The sequence below is a fragment of the Schistocerca piceifrons genome, chromosome X (genome assembly GCF_021461385.2).
Source record: "Schistocerca piceifrons isolate TAMUIC-IGC-003096 chromosome X, iqSchPice1.1, whole genome shotgun sequence".
Lineage (NCBI taxonomy): Eukaryota > Metazoa > Arthropoda > Insecta > Orthoptera > Acrididae > Schistocerca > Schistocerca piceifrons.
Window position 1 is genome coordinate 418,127,783 of NC_060149.1, and position 19,200 is coordinate 418,146,982.

Consider the following 19,200-nt stretch of genomic DNA (forward strand, 5'->3'; position numbering starts at 1 on the left):
CATTGTAGGGAAGGCGAAACAAAGACTGCACTTTGTTGACAGAACAATTAGAAGATGCGACAAACCCACTAAAGAGACAGCCTACATTACACTTGTTCATCCTCTGCTGGAATATTGCTGCGCGGTATGGGATCCTTACCAGGTAGGATTGACGGAGGACATCGAAAAAGTCCAAACAAGGGCAGCTCGTTTCGCGCAATAGAGGTGAGGGTGTCAATGATATGATACGCGAGTTGGGGTGGTAGTCACTGAAACAAAGGCGGTTTTCTTTGCGCCGAGATCTATTTATGAAATTTCAATCACCAACTTTCTCTTCCGAATGCGAAAATATTTTGTTGACACCCACCTACGTAGGGAGAAATGACCATCATAATAAAATAAGAGAAATCAGAGCTCGAACGGAAAGATTTAGGTGTTCCTTTTTCCCACGCGCCATTCGAGAGTGGAACAGTAGAGAAGTAGTATGAAAATGGTGTGATGAAGCCTCTGCCAGGCACTTAAGTGTGAACTGCAGAGTAACCATGTAGATTTAGATGATGTAGAACCAAACAACCGCTCAGTTTCCTCCACACAGTCCCCGCTATACCCGTGTAACCACTTTCTGTGTGTGGTGGACCCATGAGCTTGCCAACAGTCAACACTTGTACATACGGGTGATATGGCCTCCAGTATTCAGTTGTGAAAGATCTTCTTGTGAGCAGATCTTGTGGTGTTGTACCTACGACCTGTGTGCACTGTTGCTCGATGTATTGACTACCTCACAGTCTTGGCACACTGTCGTTAGTAATTTTCTTTCATGTACAAAATGTAGAAGAAACTGTACTCACCTGCCCTTTGCATCTTTAAACTTATCTTCTTCTTGTTCTCCTTCTTCCTTCTCCGCCTCCACCTCTGCTCCTCAAATTCACACATCTATCGTCTCATTTAATTGTTCCACTGTTTCTAATATCACATTTCAAATTCTGTTCATTGAAGTTTCCTCTGGTTCTCCAATTACGACATATGCATATTGACTCAATAGACTTATCTTGAAAGAAGCATTATCTTAGCTGTGATTCTTCAACTTCTCCAGGCGTATTTCTTGCTCGAACAGTCCACGGGTGTACTGTCGGTCCATAGTGTCCAACGGGCACAATATTTCGGCGATCAGACATGTCGCCATCGTCAGGTGCGCTGACGAACTGAGCTCCTGAGGGCGGGCGGCAGTCCTAAATCCAATTCCCCCCACGAGGCGTTCTCTCCACGGTCCGCGCCCGCGGCCGCGCGTCGGCCGTGGTTGAGAGGCTGGCGTCGGCGCCTGTGGTGGCATCGGTGTAACTTCCGCATACGCCCTGGTCGCTCGTTTGTTTTCTTTGCTGAGCCTCTTTTTAATTAGAGTCAATGCTGGTTCCCGTGCCTTGCTGAGGTTATAGCCGCAATCTCTGTTGATGAGTCCGTCCCTGGTACGAATTTCGATAGCCTCTCTAACGACGCTGTCCAAGTATTAAGATGTCTGTGCCAATACCCTGCTATGTTGGTAGTCCATTTCGTGATTTTCGGACAAACGGTGCTCTGCGACTGCCGACTTGTTGGGGTACATAAGTCGAGTGTGCCCCTGATGTTCCCGGCAAAGATCTCCGATGGTGCGCACTGTCTGACCAATGTAAGTCATCCCACACTCACAGGGAATCATGTATATGCCGGCCTTCCACAAACCGAGATCGTCTTTGACACTTCCCAATAATGCTCGTGTTTTATTGGGCGGTCGCAGGTTCGAATCCTGCCTCGGGCATGGATGTGTGTGATGTCCTTAGGTTAGTTAGTTTTAATTAGTTCTAAGTTCTAGGGGACTGATGACCTCAGAAGTTAAGTCGCATAGTTCTCAGAGCCATTTGAACCAACCAACCAGTGACATAGCGCATTGTCATCCATAAATATTCCATTGTTGTTTGGGAACATGAATTCCACAAGTGACTGCAAATGGTCTCCAAGTTGCCAAACAAAACAATTTCCAGTCAATGATCGGTTCAGTTGGACCAGAAGACCCAGTTCATTCCATGTAAACACAGCCCACACAATTATGGAGCAACCACCAGCTAGCACAGTGCCTTGTTGAAGACTTGGGTCCATAGCTTCAAGAGGTCTGCGCCATAGTCGAGTCCTGCCAACAGCTCTTACTAACTGAAATGAGGACACATCTAACCTGGCCATGGTTTTCCAGTCGTCTAATGTCCAACCAATATGGTCACAAGCCCAGGAGAGTGGCTGCAGGTGATGTCATGCTGTTAGCAAAGGCACTCGCGTCGGTTGTGTGCTGCCATAGCCCATTAACGCCCAATTTCGCTGCACTGTGCGTCCCAAATTGATTGCTGCAGTTATTTCTTGAAGTGTTGCTTCTCTGTTAGCACTGACAACTCTACACAAACACCACTGCTCTCGGTCATTAAGTGATGGCCGTTGGCTACTGTCTGTGATGAGAAATAATGCATGAAATGTGGTATTCTTGCCAAGCTCTTGAGAATATGGATCTCAAATATTGAATTTCCTAACGATTTCCGAAATGGAATGTCCCATACGCCTCACTCCAAGTCTGTGTATTCCCGTTGTGCGTCCATAATCACGTTGGAAATCTTTTCACACGGATCACCTGAGTACAAACGGCAGCTCTGCCAATGCACTGCCCTTTAATACCGTGTGTAAACGATATTATCACCATCTGTATGTGTGTATATCGCTATCCCATGACTTTTATCACCTCAGTGTATTTCTCTTTTCTCTCTGTTCATGAGCTCCCATCTGTTTTCTCTCGTTCTTTCTGCTGTTTTCCTCTTTCTTCCTTTTCTATTCTTTATCTTTCTTCATTCACATCTGCATCTTTCTTTCCACTATCTGTTGTCTCTCAGACAATTTTCTACCTGTCACACTCTTATCCCCACTTTTGTCAGCCCTTCTTCGTTCATTATATATCGCCAAGTGTTGTTGTTGCTGTTATGGTCTTCAGTCCTGAGACTGGTCTGATGCAGCTCTCTATGCTACCCTATCCTGTGCAAGCTTCTTCATCTCCCAGTACTTACTGCAACCTACATCCTTCTGAATCTGCTTAGTGTATGCATCTCTTGCTCTCCCTCTACGATTTTTACCCTCCACTCTGCCCTCCAATGCTAAATTTGTGATCCCTTGATGCCTCAGAACATGTCCTACTAACCGGTCCCTTCTTTTTGTCAAGTTGTGCCACAGACTCCTCTTCTCCACAATTCTATTCAATACTTCATCATTAGTTATGTGATCTACCCATCTAATCTTCAGCATTCTTCTGTAGCACCACATTTCGAAAGCTTCTATTCTCTTCTTGTCCAAACTATTCATCGTCCATGTTTCACTTCCATACGTAGCTACACATCATACAAATACTTTCAGAAACGACTTCCTGACACTTAAATCTATACTCGATGTTAACAAATTTCTCTTCTTCAGAAACGCTTTCCTTGCCATTGTCAGTCTAGATTTTATATCCTCTCTACTTCGACCATCATCAGTTATTTTGCTCCCCAAATATCAAAACTTCTTTACTACTTTAAGTGTCTCATTTCCTAATCTAATTCCCTCAGCATCACCCCATTTATTCGACTACATTCCATTATCCTCGTTTTGCTTTTGTTAATGTTCATCTTATATCCTCCTTTCAAGACACTGTCCATTCCGTTCAACTGCTCTTCCAAGTCCTTTGCTGTCTCTGATAGAATTATAATGTCATCGGCGAACCTCAAAGTTTTTATTTCTTCTCCATCGATTTTAATACCTACTCCAAATTTTTCTTTAGTTTCCTTTACTGCTTGCTCAATATACAGATTGAATAACATCAGGGAGAGGCTACAACCCTGTCTCACTCCCTGCCCAACCAGTGCTTCTCTTTCATGTCCCACGACTATTATAACTGCCATCTGGTTTCTGTACAAATTGTAAATAGCCTTTCGCTCCCTGTATTTTACCCCTGCCACCTTTAGAATTTGAAAGAGAGTATTCCAGTCGACATTGTCAAAAGCTTCCTCTAAGTCTACAAATGCTAGAAACGTAGGTTTGCGTTTCCTTAATCTTTCTTCTAAGGTAAGTCGTAAGGTCAGTATTGCCTCACGTGTTCCAATATTTCTACGGAATCCTAGCTGATCTTCCCCGAGGTTGGCTTCTACCAGTTTTTCCATTCGCCTGTAAAGAAATCGTGTTAGTATTTTGCAGCTGTGACTTATTAAACTGATAGTTTGGTAATTTTCACATCTATCAACACCTGCTTTCTTTGGGATTGGAATTATTATATTTTTCTTGAAGTCTGAGGGTATTTCGCCTGTCCCATACATATTGCTCACCAGATGGTAGAGTTTTGTCAGGATCGGCTCCCCCAAGGCCGTCAGTAGTTCTAATGGAATGTTGTCTACTCCCTGAGCCTTGTTTCGACTAAGGCCTTTCAGTGCTCTGTCAAACTCTTCACGCAGTATCGTATCTCCCATTTCATCTTCATCTACACCCTCTTCCATTTCCATAATATTGCCCTCAAGTACATCGCACTTGTATAGACGCTCTATATATACCTTCCACCCTTCTGCTTTCCCTTCTTTGCTTAGAACTAGGTTTCCATCTGAGCTCTTGATATTCATGCAAGTGGTTCTCTTTTTTCCAAAGGTCTCTTTAATTTTCCTGTAGGCAGTATCTATCTTACCCCTAGTGAGGTAAGCCTCTACATCCTTACATTTGTCCTCTAGCCATCCCTGCTTAGCCATTTTGCACTTCCTGTCGATCTCATTTTTGAGACATTTGTATTCCTTTTTGCCTGCTTCATTTACTGCATTTTTATATTTTCTCCTTTCATCAATTGAATTCAATATTTCTTCTGTTACCCATGGATTTCTACTAGCCCTCGGCTTTTTACCTACTCGATCCTCTGATGCCTTCACTACTTCATCCCTCAGAGCTACCCACTCTTCTTCTACTGTACATCTTTCCCCCATTCCTGTCAATTGTTCCCTTATGCTCTCCCTGAAACTCTGTACAACCTCTGGTTTAGTCAGTTTATCCAGGTCCCATCTCCTTAAATTCCCACCTTTTTGCAGTTTCTCCAGTTTTAATCCACAGTTCATAACCAATAGATTGTGGTCAGAGTCCACGATTGTGGTCAGAGTCCACATCTGCCTCTGGAAATGTCTTACAATTTAAAACCTGGTTCCTGAATCTCTGTCTTACCATTATATAATCTATCTGATACCTTCTAGTATCTCCAAGATTCTTCCACGTATACAACCTTCTTTCATGATTCTTGAACCAAGTGTTAGCTATGATTAAGTTATGCTCTGTGCAAAACAACAACCACACGGCTTCCTCTTTCATTTCTTAGCCCCAATCCATATTCACCTACTACGTTTCATTCTCTCCCTTTTCCTACTCTCGAATTCCAGTCACCCATGACTATTAAATTTTCGTCTCCCTTCACTACCTGAATAATTTCTTTTATCTTATCATACATTTCATCAATTTCTTCATCATCTGCAGAGCTAGTTGGCATATAAACTTGGACTACTGTAGTAGGCATGGGCTTCGTGTCTATCTTGGCCACAATAATGCGTTCACTATGCTGTTTGTAGTAGCTTACCCGCACTCCTATTTTTTTATTCGTTATTAAACCTACTCCTGCATTACCCTTTTTTGATTTTGTATTTATAACCCTGTATTCACATGACCAAAAGTCTTTTTCCTCCTGCCACCGAACTTCACTAATTCCCACTATATCTAACTTTAACCTATCCATTTCCCTTTTTAAATTTTCTAACCTACCTGCCTGATTAAGGGATATGACATTCCACGCTCCGATCCGTAGAACACCAGTTTTCTTTTTCCTGATAATGAGATCCTCTTGAGTAGTCCCCACCCGGAGATACAAATGGGGGACTATTTTACCTCTGGAATATTTTACCCAAGAGAACGCCATCATCATTTAACCATACAGTAAAGCTGCATGCCGTCGGGGAAAAATTACGGCTGTAGTTTCCCAGCCGGCCACCGTGGCCGTGCGGTTCTATGCGCTTCAGTCCAGAACCGCGAGACTGCTACGGTCGCAGGTTCGAATCCTGCCTCGGGCATGGATGTATGTGATGTCTTTAGGTTAGTTAGGTTTAAGTAGTTCTAAGTTCTAGGGGACTGATGACCTCAGATGTTGAGTCCCATAGTGCTCAGAGCCATTTGAACCATTTTTTGTAGTTTCCCCTTGCTTTCAGCCGTTCGCAGTGCCAGCACAGCAAGGCCGTTTAGGTTAGTGTTACAAGGCCAGATCAGTAAATCATCCAGACTGTTGCCCCTGCAACTACTGAAAAGGCTGCTGCCCTCTTCAGGAACCACAGTTTTGTCTGGCCCCTCAACAGATACCCCTCCATTGTGGTTGCACCTACGGTACAGCCATCTGTGTCACTGAGGCACACAAGCCTCCCCACCAATGGCAAGGTCCATGGTTATTTTCATTTAACTCTTCTTCTTTTCCCCTTCCATCTGATTAACCTCTGCTTATTTCCACTCATCTCTCTGATAATTTGTGAAAACAATCTATGTGGGCAGAATCATTTTTTTGGTCAACATTTTGTCACGTAGATTCACATCAATAATATTTTTCGTTGTTGCCCTTGGCTTAATAATATCTGCTGCATAGGATGTACTGTGTTCTTTGAGAAGTCTTGTCACTTTTTTCTGCGGCTGTCCGTTAAAAATAACACACTTCATTCGTATTTGTGCTATTGTACGTTTTTATTGTCATTGCCTTCAATATTAGTTCCATTATTACGTGCGCTGGATGGTACCGAAGCACAGTTTCTCAGCGTCACTGTTTTTCCTAATACTGAATTTAGACCTATTTTACGCTTCTTTCGACACGGTTGGCCTAAAAGTTCATTTTCAGTTATCAGTTCAATCTCTTTACCTTGAAGATTTTTCATATCACTACTCAAGGCCCTGATGATTAAGTGAAGGCTAGACATGCACTCATTTATCTTCACGATTTCGTTCGCACAATTTGCACACACTTTACTTTCACCTTCATTATTTCGTTTTTCTCAGGGACACTATTCACTTGAATAGACAATGCTGCCGTCACTTTTTACAACATAAGATATTTGTAATACCTTGCCTTCCCCCTCACTATCATTTGCTGTGATAATGTATATACCAGCCCTCTAGTGCCACTAAATGAATAAGCTCTAATATAGCTTGTATCACAACTCCCCTATACATTCCTTCTTAGATGCACATAATGTCCCATTACCATCTGCCTCAAGGCTAAAGTTGTTGACAGCCTTATGTTTTTAGAAGTTCTGGTACTTCTGAGTGTTGATCAGAGCACACATTTCAACATTGTTACAGTGTTGGTCTCTTACATAAATACCAGTATCTCAGTATAGTCTACAGGCCTCAGTGGGAAGTGATCAATGATTTTAGCTTTAATGTCAACTTCTCAATCTGGATACATCTAGCAGATTGGGCACATGTCCAAATGGAAGCACCAAAATGAATGCTCAGGGAGGTTAGGTGAATGTTGTATTGTCAATTCTCTGCATTTGAATATCACAACATCACTTAGGAACAACTGGATCACATTACAAATGTGATCCACCATGCCACTGATTCATCTATTTCACAATTGTGAGACCAAAAACTAATATTTCCTGTTCTCTAGTGAAATGAGGAGTGATACTCAGCAATCAGGGACAAATTTGTGACTGCAGAAGCTCAAATGGTGAGTAATTGTGGAGAACCTCGGAACACTTCAGTTGATAATGATAAAGGCGTGACAGGTTATTAAAGAGAGCAAGAAGATATTGCGGAACGTGTTCCTGTACTAAATCAGATATTCCAATAGCTCATTGCACGTATAGGCAGCCATCAGAAGGATTTCCAGAAACTACTGTTGCCCACTTTTAGTAGCTGTACTGAAAGAGCAATTATTTGGAAGTGGATTTTAACATGTTGCATGATAACTGTTTCATGTACGTTTTTTTTTCTTCCCCCCCCCCCCCCCCCCCCTCCCAATAAGCCAGACTTAAATTCGTAAGTGATCATTTTAAGCTTCGCTCTTGTAATTCAAGAATGTTTTAGAACGGTGACCTATTTACAGTTATAACAGTTTGAGTGATAGAGTGAGTGTGCAGATGACTAAAAGTGAAAATAGAAGGGAGGGAGTTTTCACATTGATCTCAAAATATGTTAGTAATGTCGCTAATCACCTCACTGATGAATGTCCTACCAGAATGCATACACATGCACGCCCAGTTCAGTAACCTCTGTTCCTTTTCCACAGCAGTTCCTCCAGCCTGCTGTCAACAAGAGGGACTTTCTCCTGTTAACCCCTCTAAGGGCACTGCTACTCTCCACCTTATGATTTGTAGGCAGTTAATAATGCTTGACTATTTATGGAGATCATTCAACTCTATGAGGCCATATACCTACCATTATCCATAAATTAAGCCCACCAGCAAATGTAATCATAAGGGAAGGGAGGAGAGGAGAAGAATGGGCACTTGCATCTCTTGGAATTAACAGCATAAGCTTTTCATTCAGCACAGAACTCTAATGAATTATTAATATGGTTTTGATTCTGCTAAAACTCATGTTTAGCGTGCTCTGGTATTCCATGGACAAGGGCCGTGGGATATCCTGTAGCCTAAGCAATACCTAAATAAGTTAGGATTGTTTAGTTATAACACAGTTCACAGAAAATAGTCCCATTGCCCATGTTGTAGGTTTCGGTACACACATGTATTGAAGAAATGTATGAGTTTTTGCAAAATGGTGTGAAGTAGAGTTTTAAATCTTTTCTCTGTTGCTTCCTCATACCTGCCTTTGTCAAGTTGCAGCAAACGACTAGTCCAAACATGAACATTGCAAATTCCACAGAAAAACATTTAAACACTTCCCAAAAGGGCATTGCACTGCCCTCACCATCTTCTTCTCCTATGCCCCCCTCCCCCCCCCTCCCCCTGTGGCACACATGCACACGAAGTTGAATGTTATTGTCTCTCAGCATATTCTCCACTTCTCAATTATCTGTCAGTTGGATGGGGACATCCTTTTGTGAGCACTGACTGATGTGGGGATGTTTGCCAGTGTTTGTATGGTATTTCACATTGTGCCGCCTGGTCTGCCGTATCTCCACAGCGGACTGAATCTTGAAATGGCTGTACGAGGTGTGTTCCATAAGTAATTTAACACTTTTTTTCTCAGCCTGTTTTGGTTGAAAAAATGTGAAATTTGTTGAGGGACATTAGGGGTATTCTCATTTCAGCCCATGTGGTCTCATGAAGTTCCTATAGGTCACGTACTATACATAGCCTTCAATGTCTGTAATGGAGATGTGGTCTAAGCAGAAACCTGTAATTGAGTTTCCTTTGGCAGAAAACCAGAGCATCATAGATATTCATACGTGCTTGCAGAATGTCTCCGGAGACTTGACAGTGAACAAAGGCACGCTGAGTCTTTGGGCTAGGGGTGTGTCATCATCACAACAAGGTCATGCAAACCTGTGCGATCTCCTGCATGCCAGCCGACCATATGCAACTGTTACTCCTATAATGTTGGAACGTGTGGACACACTCATTTGAGGTGACCAACGGATCACAGTCAAACACTTCGCTGCACAACTGGCCTCACACAAGTCTGCACACCCAAGAGGAGCTCACAAAACTTCATTGGACTGTTCTTCCTCATCCACTCTACAGCCCAGATCTAGCACCTTCTGACTTTCATCTGTCTGCAAAGATGCACTCCACAGGAGCCCGCAGGAAGCAATACATGGTTGATGGGAAGGTTATTGATGCAGCAAGGGGTTGGCTATGATGTCGACCAGTAGAGTTGTAACTTTTGGACGTACAGACCCTCTCAGTGAGGTGGTGAAGGCCATCCCATGGCACAGAGATTAGGGCACTGCAGCCAAAAGAGTGAGGAATAATATTTTGTATTGGAATTGTGAATAAAACCAACCTGCTTTAAAAAAAATAAAGACACAGATGTGCTTCATTATTTATTGAATGCCCCTTGTAGAATGGCCATCACACGTTGACATTGATCCTCGGTCGTGCATGGACCTTTTGTCAGCTGGATGATAGAGGCCTCTAGTGGCTAGTTGGTACTGCTAGAATAGCTTCCTCCTCTATCAGTGGCACATAGTTGACCATCCTGGACTGGTTTGGCCATCCCCAGTGCACATACCCTTCAGGCTGAGTTCTAGTTGTTCATGACAATTGGTTACCCAGAGCTCTCCTTGTCCATTTGTGATGATTATAATTGCTGATAGTGTATAGATTTGTTTTGTGAGGCTGAATTGAATTTTCATACTGAACTAGGAGTTCCTTGTTACATTGATCATCCAGACTGGTATTTGAGCAAATGTTGTTGATGATGGTGGGCTAAGTACATCTTCGATGGTAAACAATTGCCAGAACAGTTGTATTGCATGAAATTGTTGGAGTAACTTTGCAGTCTTGTGCTCGAATGTTCTACAGTCAGCTTGCAGAAGTCCCATCCAAGGACAACTTATGTCTGTATTATTGTAAAATAAAAAAATTTAAAGGGATGTGTTCTGTCATTGATAGTTAGTCTCACAACTCAGATTCCTGTTAGCTTGAGATATTTTCTGTTTGCAACATTCAGCACAATAAGAATTTTGGAATGTAATCTTGTTCATATGGCTACAAGAAATATCTGATATCACAGAAAATGATGTCCCAGAATTGACTAGTGGACCGGTTGCTCATCACCGATGACAGTCTTATTTACTGATATCTTTGCAACTGTCATCCAGGGAGGATTTTCATCTGCTATGGTGCCTACTCCATAGATAGACACCATGTTAGTTTTCCTGGTTTTTTTTTTTTGCAGGTGAAGGGCTGCAATATCTGTATGATGACAGGGAATGGCTGCGGTACAGGGACAGCAGTACATTGGAGAGCAGTATAGCGACAGTCTTCATTCCACTGGTCAGTTGTAGTCTTCTGGAGTTGCCTGACATGGATATAACTGCCCTTTGTTTGATATCTTGTGGCATGACAGTCGTCAAACATGTGTCTTGTTTCTTTACAGTAGCATGTGACCTGTGCAAGATTCCCCCAATGGAAACATAACTGCATATTGTCCTTCATTCTCCAAATGTCTGTTTTTCTGCATGGCACTCAAATTGATGAGAGAGCTGGTTGTATCCGTGTCACCAAAAACCTTGGATGTTGTCTGACAGTTGTGATGTAAGACCAAGATTTCTGCCTCTAGTCTTCAGTTGACATGTGTCTTGTAGAGATCAGTGCCAATGATCAACAAACCTCTTCTTGAATTAATGACATTACCTTATTCTTGCTGGGTATGATGGTCAATACATTTGTGTTCCATATTAGTGGACAATGTAAAGCCTTTTACCTATATCTATTTGCTGTATTAGTGATGCAAGGTCCTAATGATCTCCAGCGAATGCCACCAGCACAACATTTGAAAATTTGTCTAGCATCTTGTGATGTAGTTTGTTCTGGTGTACTGCCTGGTGGGCTGTCGCCACCTGATGAAGTCCTCTCTGTTTATCACATACTCCAAAAGCAGCTCTTGATAAGTGTCCTTTGCCACACTCTTTATTTGGTGTGAAACTTTGTTGGCATCCACCATATTTAAGTTCACAGTATGATACAGCACCAAAACATTCTGTGTATGTGACTGCGTCACCTCCGCCTGGTGTTGAACTCTGTTTTTCAGTTGTTCTTCAACTATATGGACATGCTACTGATTGTCACCAGATGTTTTCTTTAGCGTTTGCTCTTTGCTCTTGAAACACTGCCAGGCTGTACTGTCCAAGTAAAAGTAGGCACTGGCAGGAAACACCATGCCATCCCACCTGTTGTATTTAGCAATAGAGTTGAATACTTATAACCATTCTATTGCATCCTGGTCAGCATCTCCCAAAAACACTCCTATATGCCAGATATGCATATGTCTCACCAATTTATTTGTATCCATTGTTCTCTTGATAATCCAAACTGTAGGAGAAATATTTTGTTTGTATTTGGATTCCTACCCATGAAGGTAATGACTTTTGCAGGCAATGTCAGAGATACTCTGCATCTCCAGCAAACTATTAAACTGTGTCTCATACAACTCATAAGCAAGTACCACAATGAGAGCAAGGTCATTAACTAGAACTGCTTCAGCAGTGTGTGCTCCTGTTTATACATACATAGAGTATTCTAGCAAATTGCAACATTTGTAAAAAAAGGGAAGTCCTAGAAATTAGAAATGTTAAATCATAAAGAACTTCAGGAGGTGGGTACTGAACTAGTGACCTATATGTTGCCAGCCAGTGACTGTAACCACTATGCCATGGCATACAATGCAGAGCATATGGTAGTAGTTTTCATATCAGTTCACTCTTTTCCTCTTTTGGCTGTCCTGTGTCAGTGTGCATTAGGTCTCTTCATGAAATGAAATGATCATATGGCATTGATAGCCAGGAGTCCCCACCAGGGGAAGTTCGGCCACTGAGTTGCAAGTTTTTCCTGTTGACACAACAGCGGGCTACTTGCGTGTTAATTATTATCAAATGATTATGAGGACAACATAACATCCAGTCCCAAGGGAAGAAAATCTCTGATCCTTCCGGGATAGAACCCAGGGCTGCTGCATGGCAGAAGTGCTGTATCATCGATAGGCACACAAACAAAAGGTTTGGAGCTAGGCTAACTTTCAGAATGCACTTCCTTTTTCTAGGTGTAGGAAACACACACACACACACACACACACACACACACACACACACACACACACACGCGCCTGTCTCCGTGCATTGTGCTCAGTCGACTACCAGCTCTTTATTGGTCCACGGCCAGCCAGTGTGGCCGAGCGGTTCTAGGCGCTACAGTCTGCAACCGCGTGACTGCTATGGCCTCAGGTTCGAATCCTGCCTCGGGCATGGGTGTGTGATATCCTTAGGTTAGTTAGGTTTAAGTAGTTCTAAGTTCTAGGGGACTGATGACCTAAGAAGTTAAGTCCCATAGTGCTCAGAGCCATTTTTGAACTGGTCCACGGTGAGTGTACTGGGATGAGGTGGAGGTGTAGGGTGGGGCCTCAGTTGACTGCCAGCTTGTCTCCCTACATTGTGCTCAGTCGACTGCCAGCTCGTCTCCCTACATTGTGCTCAGTCGACTGCCAGCTCGTCTCCCTACATTGTGCTCAGTCGATTGCCAGCTCATCTCCCTACATTGTGCTCAGTCGACTGCCAGCTCGACTAGCCCCCCAGATGGTTCCCTACTCTCTCAAGAGCCACTAGACACCTCCCTCTAACCCCATCCTCTCTCCATGTCTCTCCCTTACACCCCCATCGCACCCCAGTACACTCACTGTGGTCCAGTAAAGAGCTGACAGTTGACTGAGCACAATGTAGGTAGACAGGCATGTGCATGTGAGCGAGTGTATTTGTGTGTTTGTGTGCATTTTTTTTTTCTACAGCCAGAAAGAGGGAATGTATTCCAAAAGCTAGCCAAGCTGTTTACCTTTTGTTTGTGAGCCTATCGACGACACAGCACTTCTGTCTTTTGGTGAGTTGTCTCCTTTATCCCTAAATAACTTGTGCAGTACTTCAGTATTCGTGATGTTTGTTGTAAGGGAACACAGATTTCTTCACTAATAGTGCCCAATTTTAAATACTTCACTAACTTTAAAGTATCTGCAATGCACTGAAGATCTTAATATGTGTATGAGAAAGACTCATTTTTATAAATGACCCGTTCTCTCTTTAACAATCAAGAAAACATTTTTGGAAACACTTTGCGTTCTGTTATTGCTAAGAATACATTTCTAAGTTCTCCATGGAGGGAACTGGATAGGTGCTTGGCCATGACCTAGTTGGAATCATCTTGGGATTTGCCTGAAGCGATGTAAGAGAACCGTGGGAAATCTAAATCTGTATGGCTCGGAAGAGCATGACTTTCCATCGTCCCATATCTGAGGTGAGTGTCTTGGTTGGATGTAGACAACAAATATCTGTTCAGCAGATGTATGTACCTGGGAAAGGATGAACTTCAACCAGAGAATCTGTTTCTGAAGACATTGTTATGAACCTTATGGCAGCATTTTGTAGAAGTGGAAAGAATGTGATAACGGTTAACTTGTTCACATATTTACAACTGCCTAACATATGGAAGAGTAATGGGACAATCCCAACGGTCACAGTGAACTATTCAAGAAGAGAAATAGCAACATGGGTAAGAATGGCAAAAGCATCCATATATGAAATGGCTCTGATGATTTATGAAGATACAACCTTGTCCATCTATCAAGGCAAGAAAAATGGAAATGCTCTTGTTCTCAGAGTCCATATAAAGATCTATAGTCTGCAAACTACTGTGAAGTTTGTGGCAGAGGGTACATCCTGCTGTATCAGTTATTAGGGGATTTTCCTCCATTCACGTTTGTAGTGCAGGAAGACTGACTGTTTAAATGCCTCCGTGCATGCTGTAATCTGACCTTGTCCTCACAATCCCAATGAGAGTGATATGTAGGGAGTTGTAGTTTGTTCCTAGAGCTATCATTTAAAACCAGTGTTTGTAACTTTGCAAGTAGGCTGTCGTGGGATAGTTCACAGCTGCCTTCAAGAGTCTGCTAGTTCAGTTTCTTCAGCGTTTCTGTGACACTCATCCACGCATCAAACCCCATGCACTTGAGCAATATTCTTGGATGTGTCACACAAGTGGCTTGTAAGCAATCTTCTTTGTAGACTGATTGCATATCCTCAATATTCTATCAATAAACGAAAGCCTACCACCTTCTTTACCAAAAACTGAGTGTATGTGATCATTTCATTTCATATCCCTACAAAGTCTTACACCCAGGTATTTTCATGAGTTGACCAATTCCAACTGTGACTCATTGGTTGTATAGTCATAGGATACTTTGCTTTTTCGTTTTGTGACGTGCACAATTTTACATTTCTGAACATTTAAAGCAAGTTGTCAATCTTTGCACCACTTTGAAATCAATCTTTGCACCATTTTGAAATCTCATCAAGATCTCACAATATTTATGCAGCTTCTTTCAGGCAGTACTTCATTATAAATAACTGTATCATCTGCAAAAAGTCTGAGGTTGCTATTAATATTGTTTGCAAGATCAGTAACATACAACATTAACAACAAGGGTCCCAACACCCGAAGTTACTTCTATGTCTTGTCATTGACTGTCCATCCAAAATAACATGCTGCATCCTCCCTATGAAACCATCATCTATCTTCTTTTCAGGATTTCCTGTTGTCATTTTAATATCTTTTGTCATTGTTAAAATTGTGTTATTTGTGTCCAAATTCAAAAGCTTATAATCTACAGTCAAAATATTTGATAGATTATTTGTTGTAATTTGATCTTTTTGTGTACAGGATTTGATAGTAGTTGGACTGTGCCTGCCTGCCTCATGTCCTGCAAAGGAGGTAGCTGAACTGCTGGATGCAGCATTCCTTTCAAATCCTATATACATCCAGAAGATGTACAACATGAGCTTCAGTCGAGTCCAGGTGGAATCACTAAAGGAAGATGACTCATGGGTGTCAGAACAAACATTTGTTACTGTTGAGTAAGTTAACATATTGAGTATGTATACATATTATAAATTAAAGTCTCCCATCACATTTTTCAATATGTATGCGAAGGCTTATTTCAGGCACTACTGTAGGAATTTTGAGACGGTTTCCACTAGTAGATGAGTGATTCACAAGGAATGTTTGTGTGTATAGTTTATTACCACTACACCAGACAAGTTGTCTTTCTATAGATATGTAGCACTATTCATGCAAAAGTCGTTGCTAATAGTATACTATAGTTGACTTGGATGTATCATCAATTTACTAATTACACTGTAATATTTTGTAACTTCTTATGCAGAAAGACAACAATACAAAAATATTGCACACACACACACACACACACACACACACACACACACACACACACACACACACACTCTTTCTCCACATAATCTACACTGCAATCCATTGCCCAGCGTGGATGACAAGATCACTGATAATCAGTACACTGTATAATGATATTCACTTTCAGTTAGGCATAATTATGTGGATTTGCTGATGGTCCAGCCTGCAGCAGAGGGGGACACACACATCCACTACTTGTTCGTAACTGCTACACAACTCCAAACTCCACACTCGACTGAGCAACAGTGTCACTGACCCAGTGTGATTGGCACTCGATAATCGATCTCTCCGTATGCAACCTGGGTGGGCGTGTAATGGACATCTCTGAGTAATGGATCACCGATTCCTTACAATTGCACCCTAAAAAACTTCTTTAGTGTCTAAATAGAGTTGGAAAACTAGTGCAGACTGTCATAGACTTTCATAAGTAGGTGTAGACTATGGTAATTTTCCTAGTAGCCATGGTCTGTTAACATTGGAACCATGTTACCTGTACAGTAGATGTATTGCATACCTATAGGGCATTACCTCATTTTGATCGCTTTGTCTGCCTATGCGATCAGTGTCTTAAACTAGAACTGGTGAACAGTCTAGAAACAGAATGAGGATATATAAAGGGCCATGGGACCTATAGAACATTTTTCTTCTTCATGTCTGTTACTTAAAAGTAAACAGAATTTATAGCAAAATTGAAGTTTTCAATGTTTAATTCAGATTTTATTCAAAGATTATTGACTTGTAATGTGAAACAGAGGAATCTTGTAGTTTACAAATATACAGATTTATCATATAGTGCTAAAAAATGCAATTTCCTGTTTGCGACATTCAGTTGTCACCTGAAGATTGCCTGAGAAGCTGAAAACCCATTTGTGATGAAATAAATGTAATTTTGCAGAACATAAGGAAGTGGTTTGCCTTTTTAATATTATTGTGTTCTGCCAGTGGAAAATTCAGTTAATGTCATATAAACATGTTTCTGTTTTTCATAAACAACTTTCCCACACTTATCAATAATAACAGGAAACTCTTGCCTTTGATCATACTTCAGTATGTTCTATTGAGTACAGAATAACTACAATAATTAAATACATTTTTTGTGTTTGTTCATGTAAACTGTACTTGCATCAAAAGTTATTGCTATGGTTACATAAAACTGCAGAAGTTACGTTATCAGCTAATTTATATTTTGTAAGGATATAAAATATACAATGGACTAACATTTAATGATGTGCAGTTCTAATTATGTGCAGAACAAACAAAGAACAAAGAGAAGTCATATTTTACCATTTTCTATATCAGACATTCATTTGTGTTTCTTCCCCTACTATTACTTAAGAGTTGCCCTCTACCAAACCTATGATTTGGCAGTTTTGGTACAGTACATAAATGACACAGTAAATGATAGGATTACTGGTAGTATTGGTACCATTGCTAGCAATACTACTGGTAATCCTACCATTTGCCATGTCATTTATGTACTGTACCAAAACTGCCAAATCATAGGTTGTGGCAGTTTTGGTACGGTGCATAAATGACATAGTAAATGATAGAATTACCAGTAGTATTAGTACCATTGCTAGCAATACTACTGGTAATCCTACCATTTACCATGTCATTTATGTGCTGTACCAAAACTGCCGAATCATATGTTTGGTAGAGCACAAATCTTAAGAGTAAGCGAAAAATAAAACAATAAATTCTTAATAATTACAAAAAGGAGATAAAGAATATTAAAACTGCAATGTATCTTGCATAAATTTCCTCTGGCTGAGGTAGTTGATTGCCTCTACAAAAATATTTTATTCCAAATTTACAATACATCTTAATGAAAAATGGTAAATATTTTCACAAGTTTTATTTTGCATTTAATGACAATGTATCTTTCTCTTCAATAGTTTGTTTTGGCCATCAAACACATAACTTTTTTGGAGCACTGCCACAAAAAACATTCACTTATATTCAGCTACTGTTTGGTTGCCATCCTTTCAGTAGAGTGCTTGGCACCCATACTACTACCATTCTGAATCATATTTATTCTCAACCCACATCGGACACCACACATAGAAGGAAGAGAAGAAATACAATAACATAACAACTATTCCATTCTTATGTTTACCAAACTATTGACATGAAACATATTAATTTTAGTACATCAATTTATACAGCTATATGACAGTTTATTATTTTTCATTGGGTCAGTGAAAACTGTAGATGCTGACTTAATGCTCTAAACCTCTGCGACTCATGTGGTTGCCCAGAGAAAAATTTCAGAATAAATGACTATTCTATTTTACTCTGACATAGTGTATGTATTGTAGTTGAATAACTGTTATCATTGCCAGTAAGAGTAGTACAGTGTGTTCTTGAAGTTGGTATTCATTATCCAATTAATAGTGCCAGAACTCTACTTTTGAAGCCTGATACAAATACATCCACTACAAATATCCTTATAGCTAAATGCATCATTAAATCACTATTCCTTTGCCATTCATGAGTAACACTTTATTTGCTATGATCATACTGTCTTCATCATCACATATATCTATGAGGGGCATTCAGTAATTGATAAGATGTGGAATTTATTGTGGGACATCATGGTATATTCCCACTTCAGCCACTATAGTTACGTGGTGTTCCAATGGATAATGGTGCTGTATGTAGCCTTCAAAGTGGTGTCTGTAACAGAGGTGGGCTCAAAGCAGAGAGCTGTAATTCAGTTTCCTTTGGCAGAAAACCAGAGCATCACAGATATTCATCGGTATTTGCAGAATGTCTACGGAGACTTGGCAGGGAACAAAACCATGGTAAGTCGTCAGGCAGGGCATCTGTCATCATCACAACAATGTCACATAAACCTGTCCAATCTCTCATGTGCTGGCCGCACACCACTGTGACTCCAGCAATGTGTTCATTGCCACAAAAATGCAAACAAACTTCTCCTCCTTGACAACACAATACATCACACAAGTTAGCGTACCCGAGAGGAGTGCAGAAAACTTCATTGGACTGTTCTACATCATTCACCCTGCAGCCTGGATCTTGTACCTTCTGACTTGCATGTGTTTGGCCCAATGACGGATGCACTCCGCAGGAATCAGTGCATGGCTGATCAGGTGGTTATTGTGCAGCAAGACGTTGGCTCCGACACTGACCAGTTGAGTGGTACCATACAGGCACACAGGCCCTCCCAGTAAGTTGTCATAAGGCCATAGCATTGAACAGAGATTATGTTGAAAAATGAGGTTTT

At 41.2% G+C, this 19,200-nt stretch overlaps 1 protein-coding gene across 1 annotated transcript in view; it reads left to right on the forward strand.

Annotated features, from left to right (window-relative positions):
- The window catches only part of LOC124722392 (nose resistant to fluoxetine protein 6-like), a 324,526-nt gene that overhangs the window by 99,335 nt on the left and 205,991 nt on the right, over nt 1-19,200 (forward strand). The window contains exon 3 of the mRNA XM_047247563.1: nt 15,405-15,598. Coding sequence (XP_047103519.1) covers nt 15,405-15,598 — 194 coding nt within the window. The remainder of the gene's footprint in view (nt 1-15,404; nt 15,599-19,200) is intronic.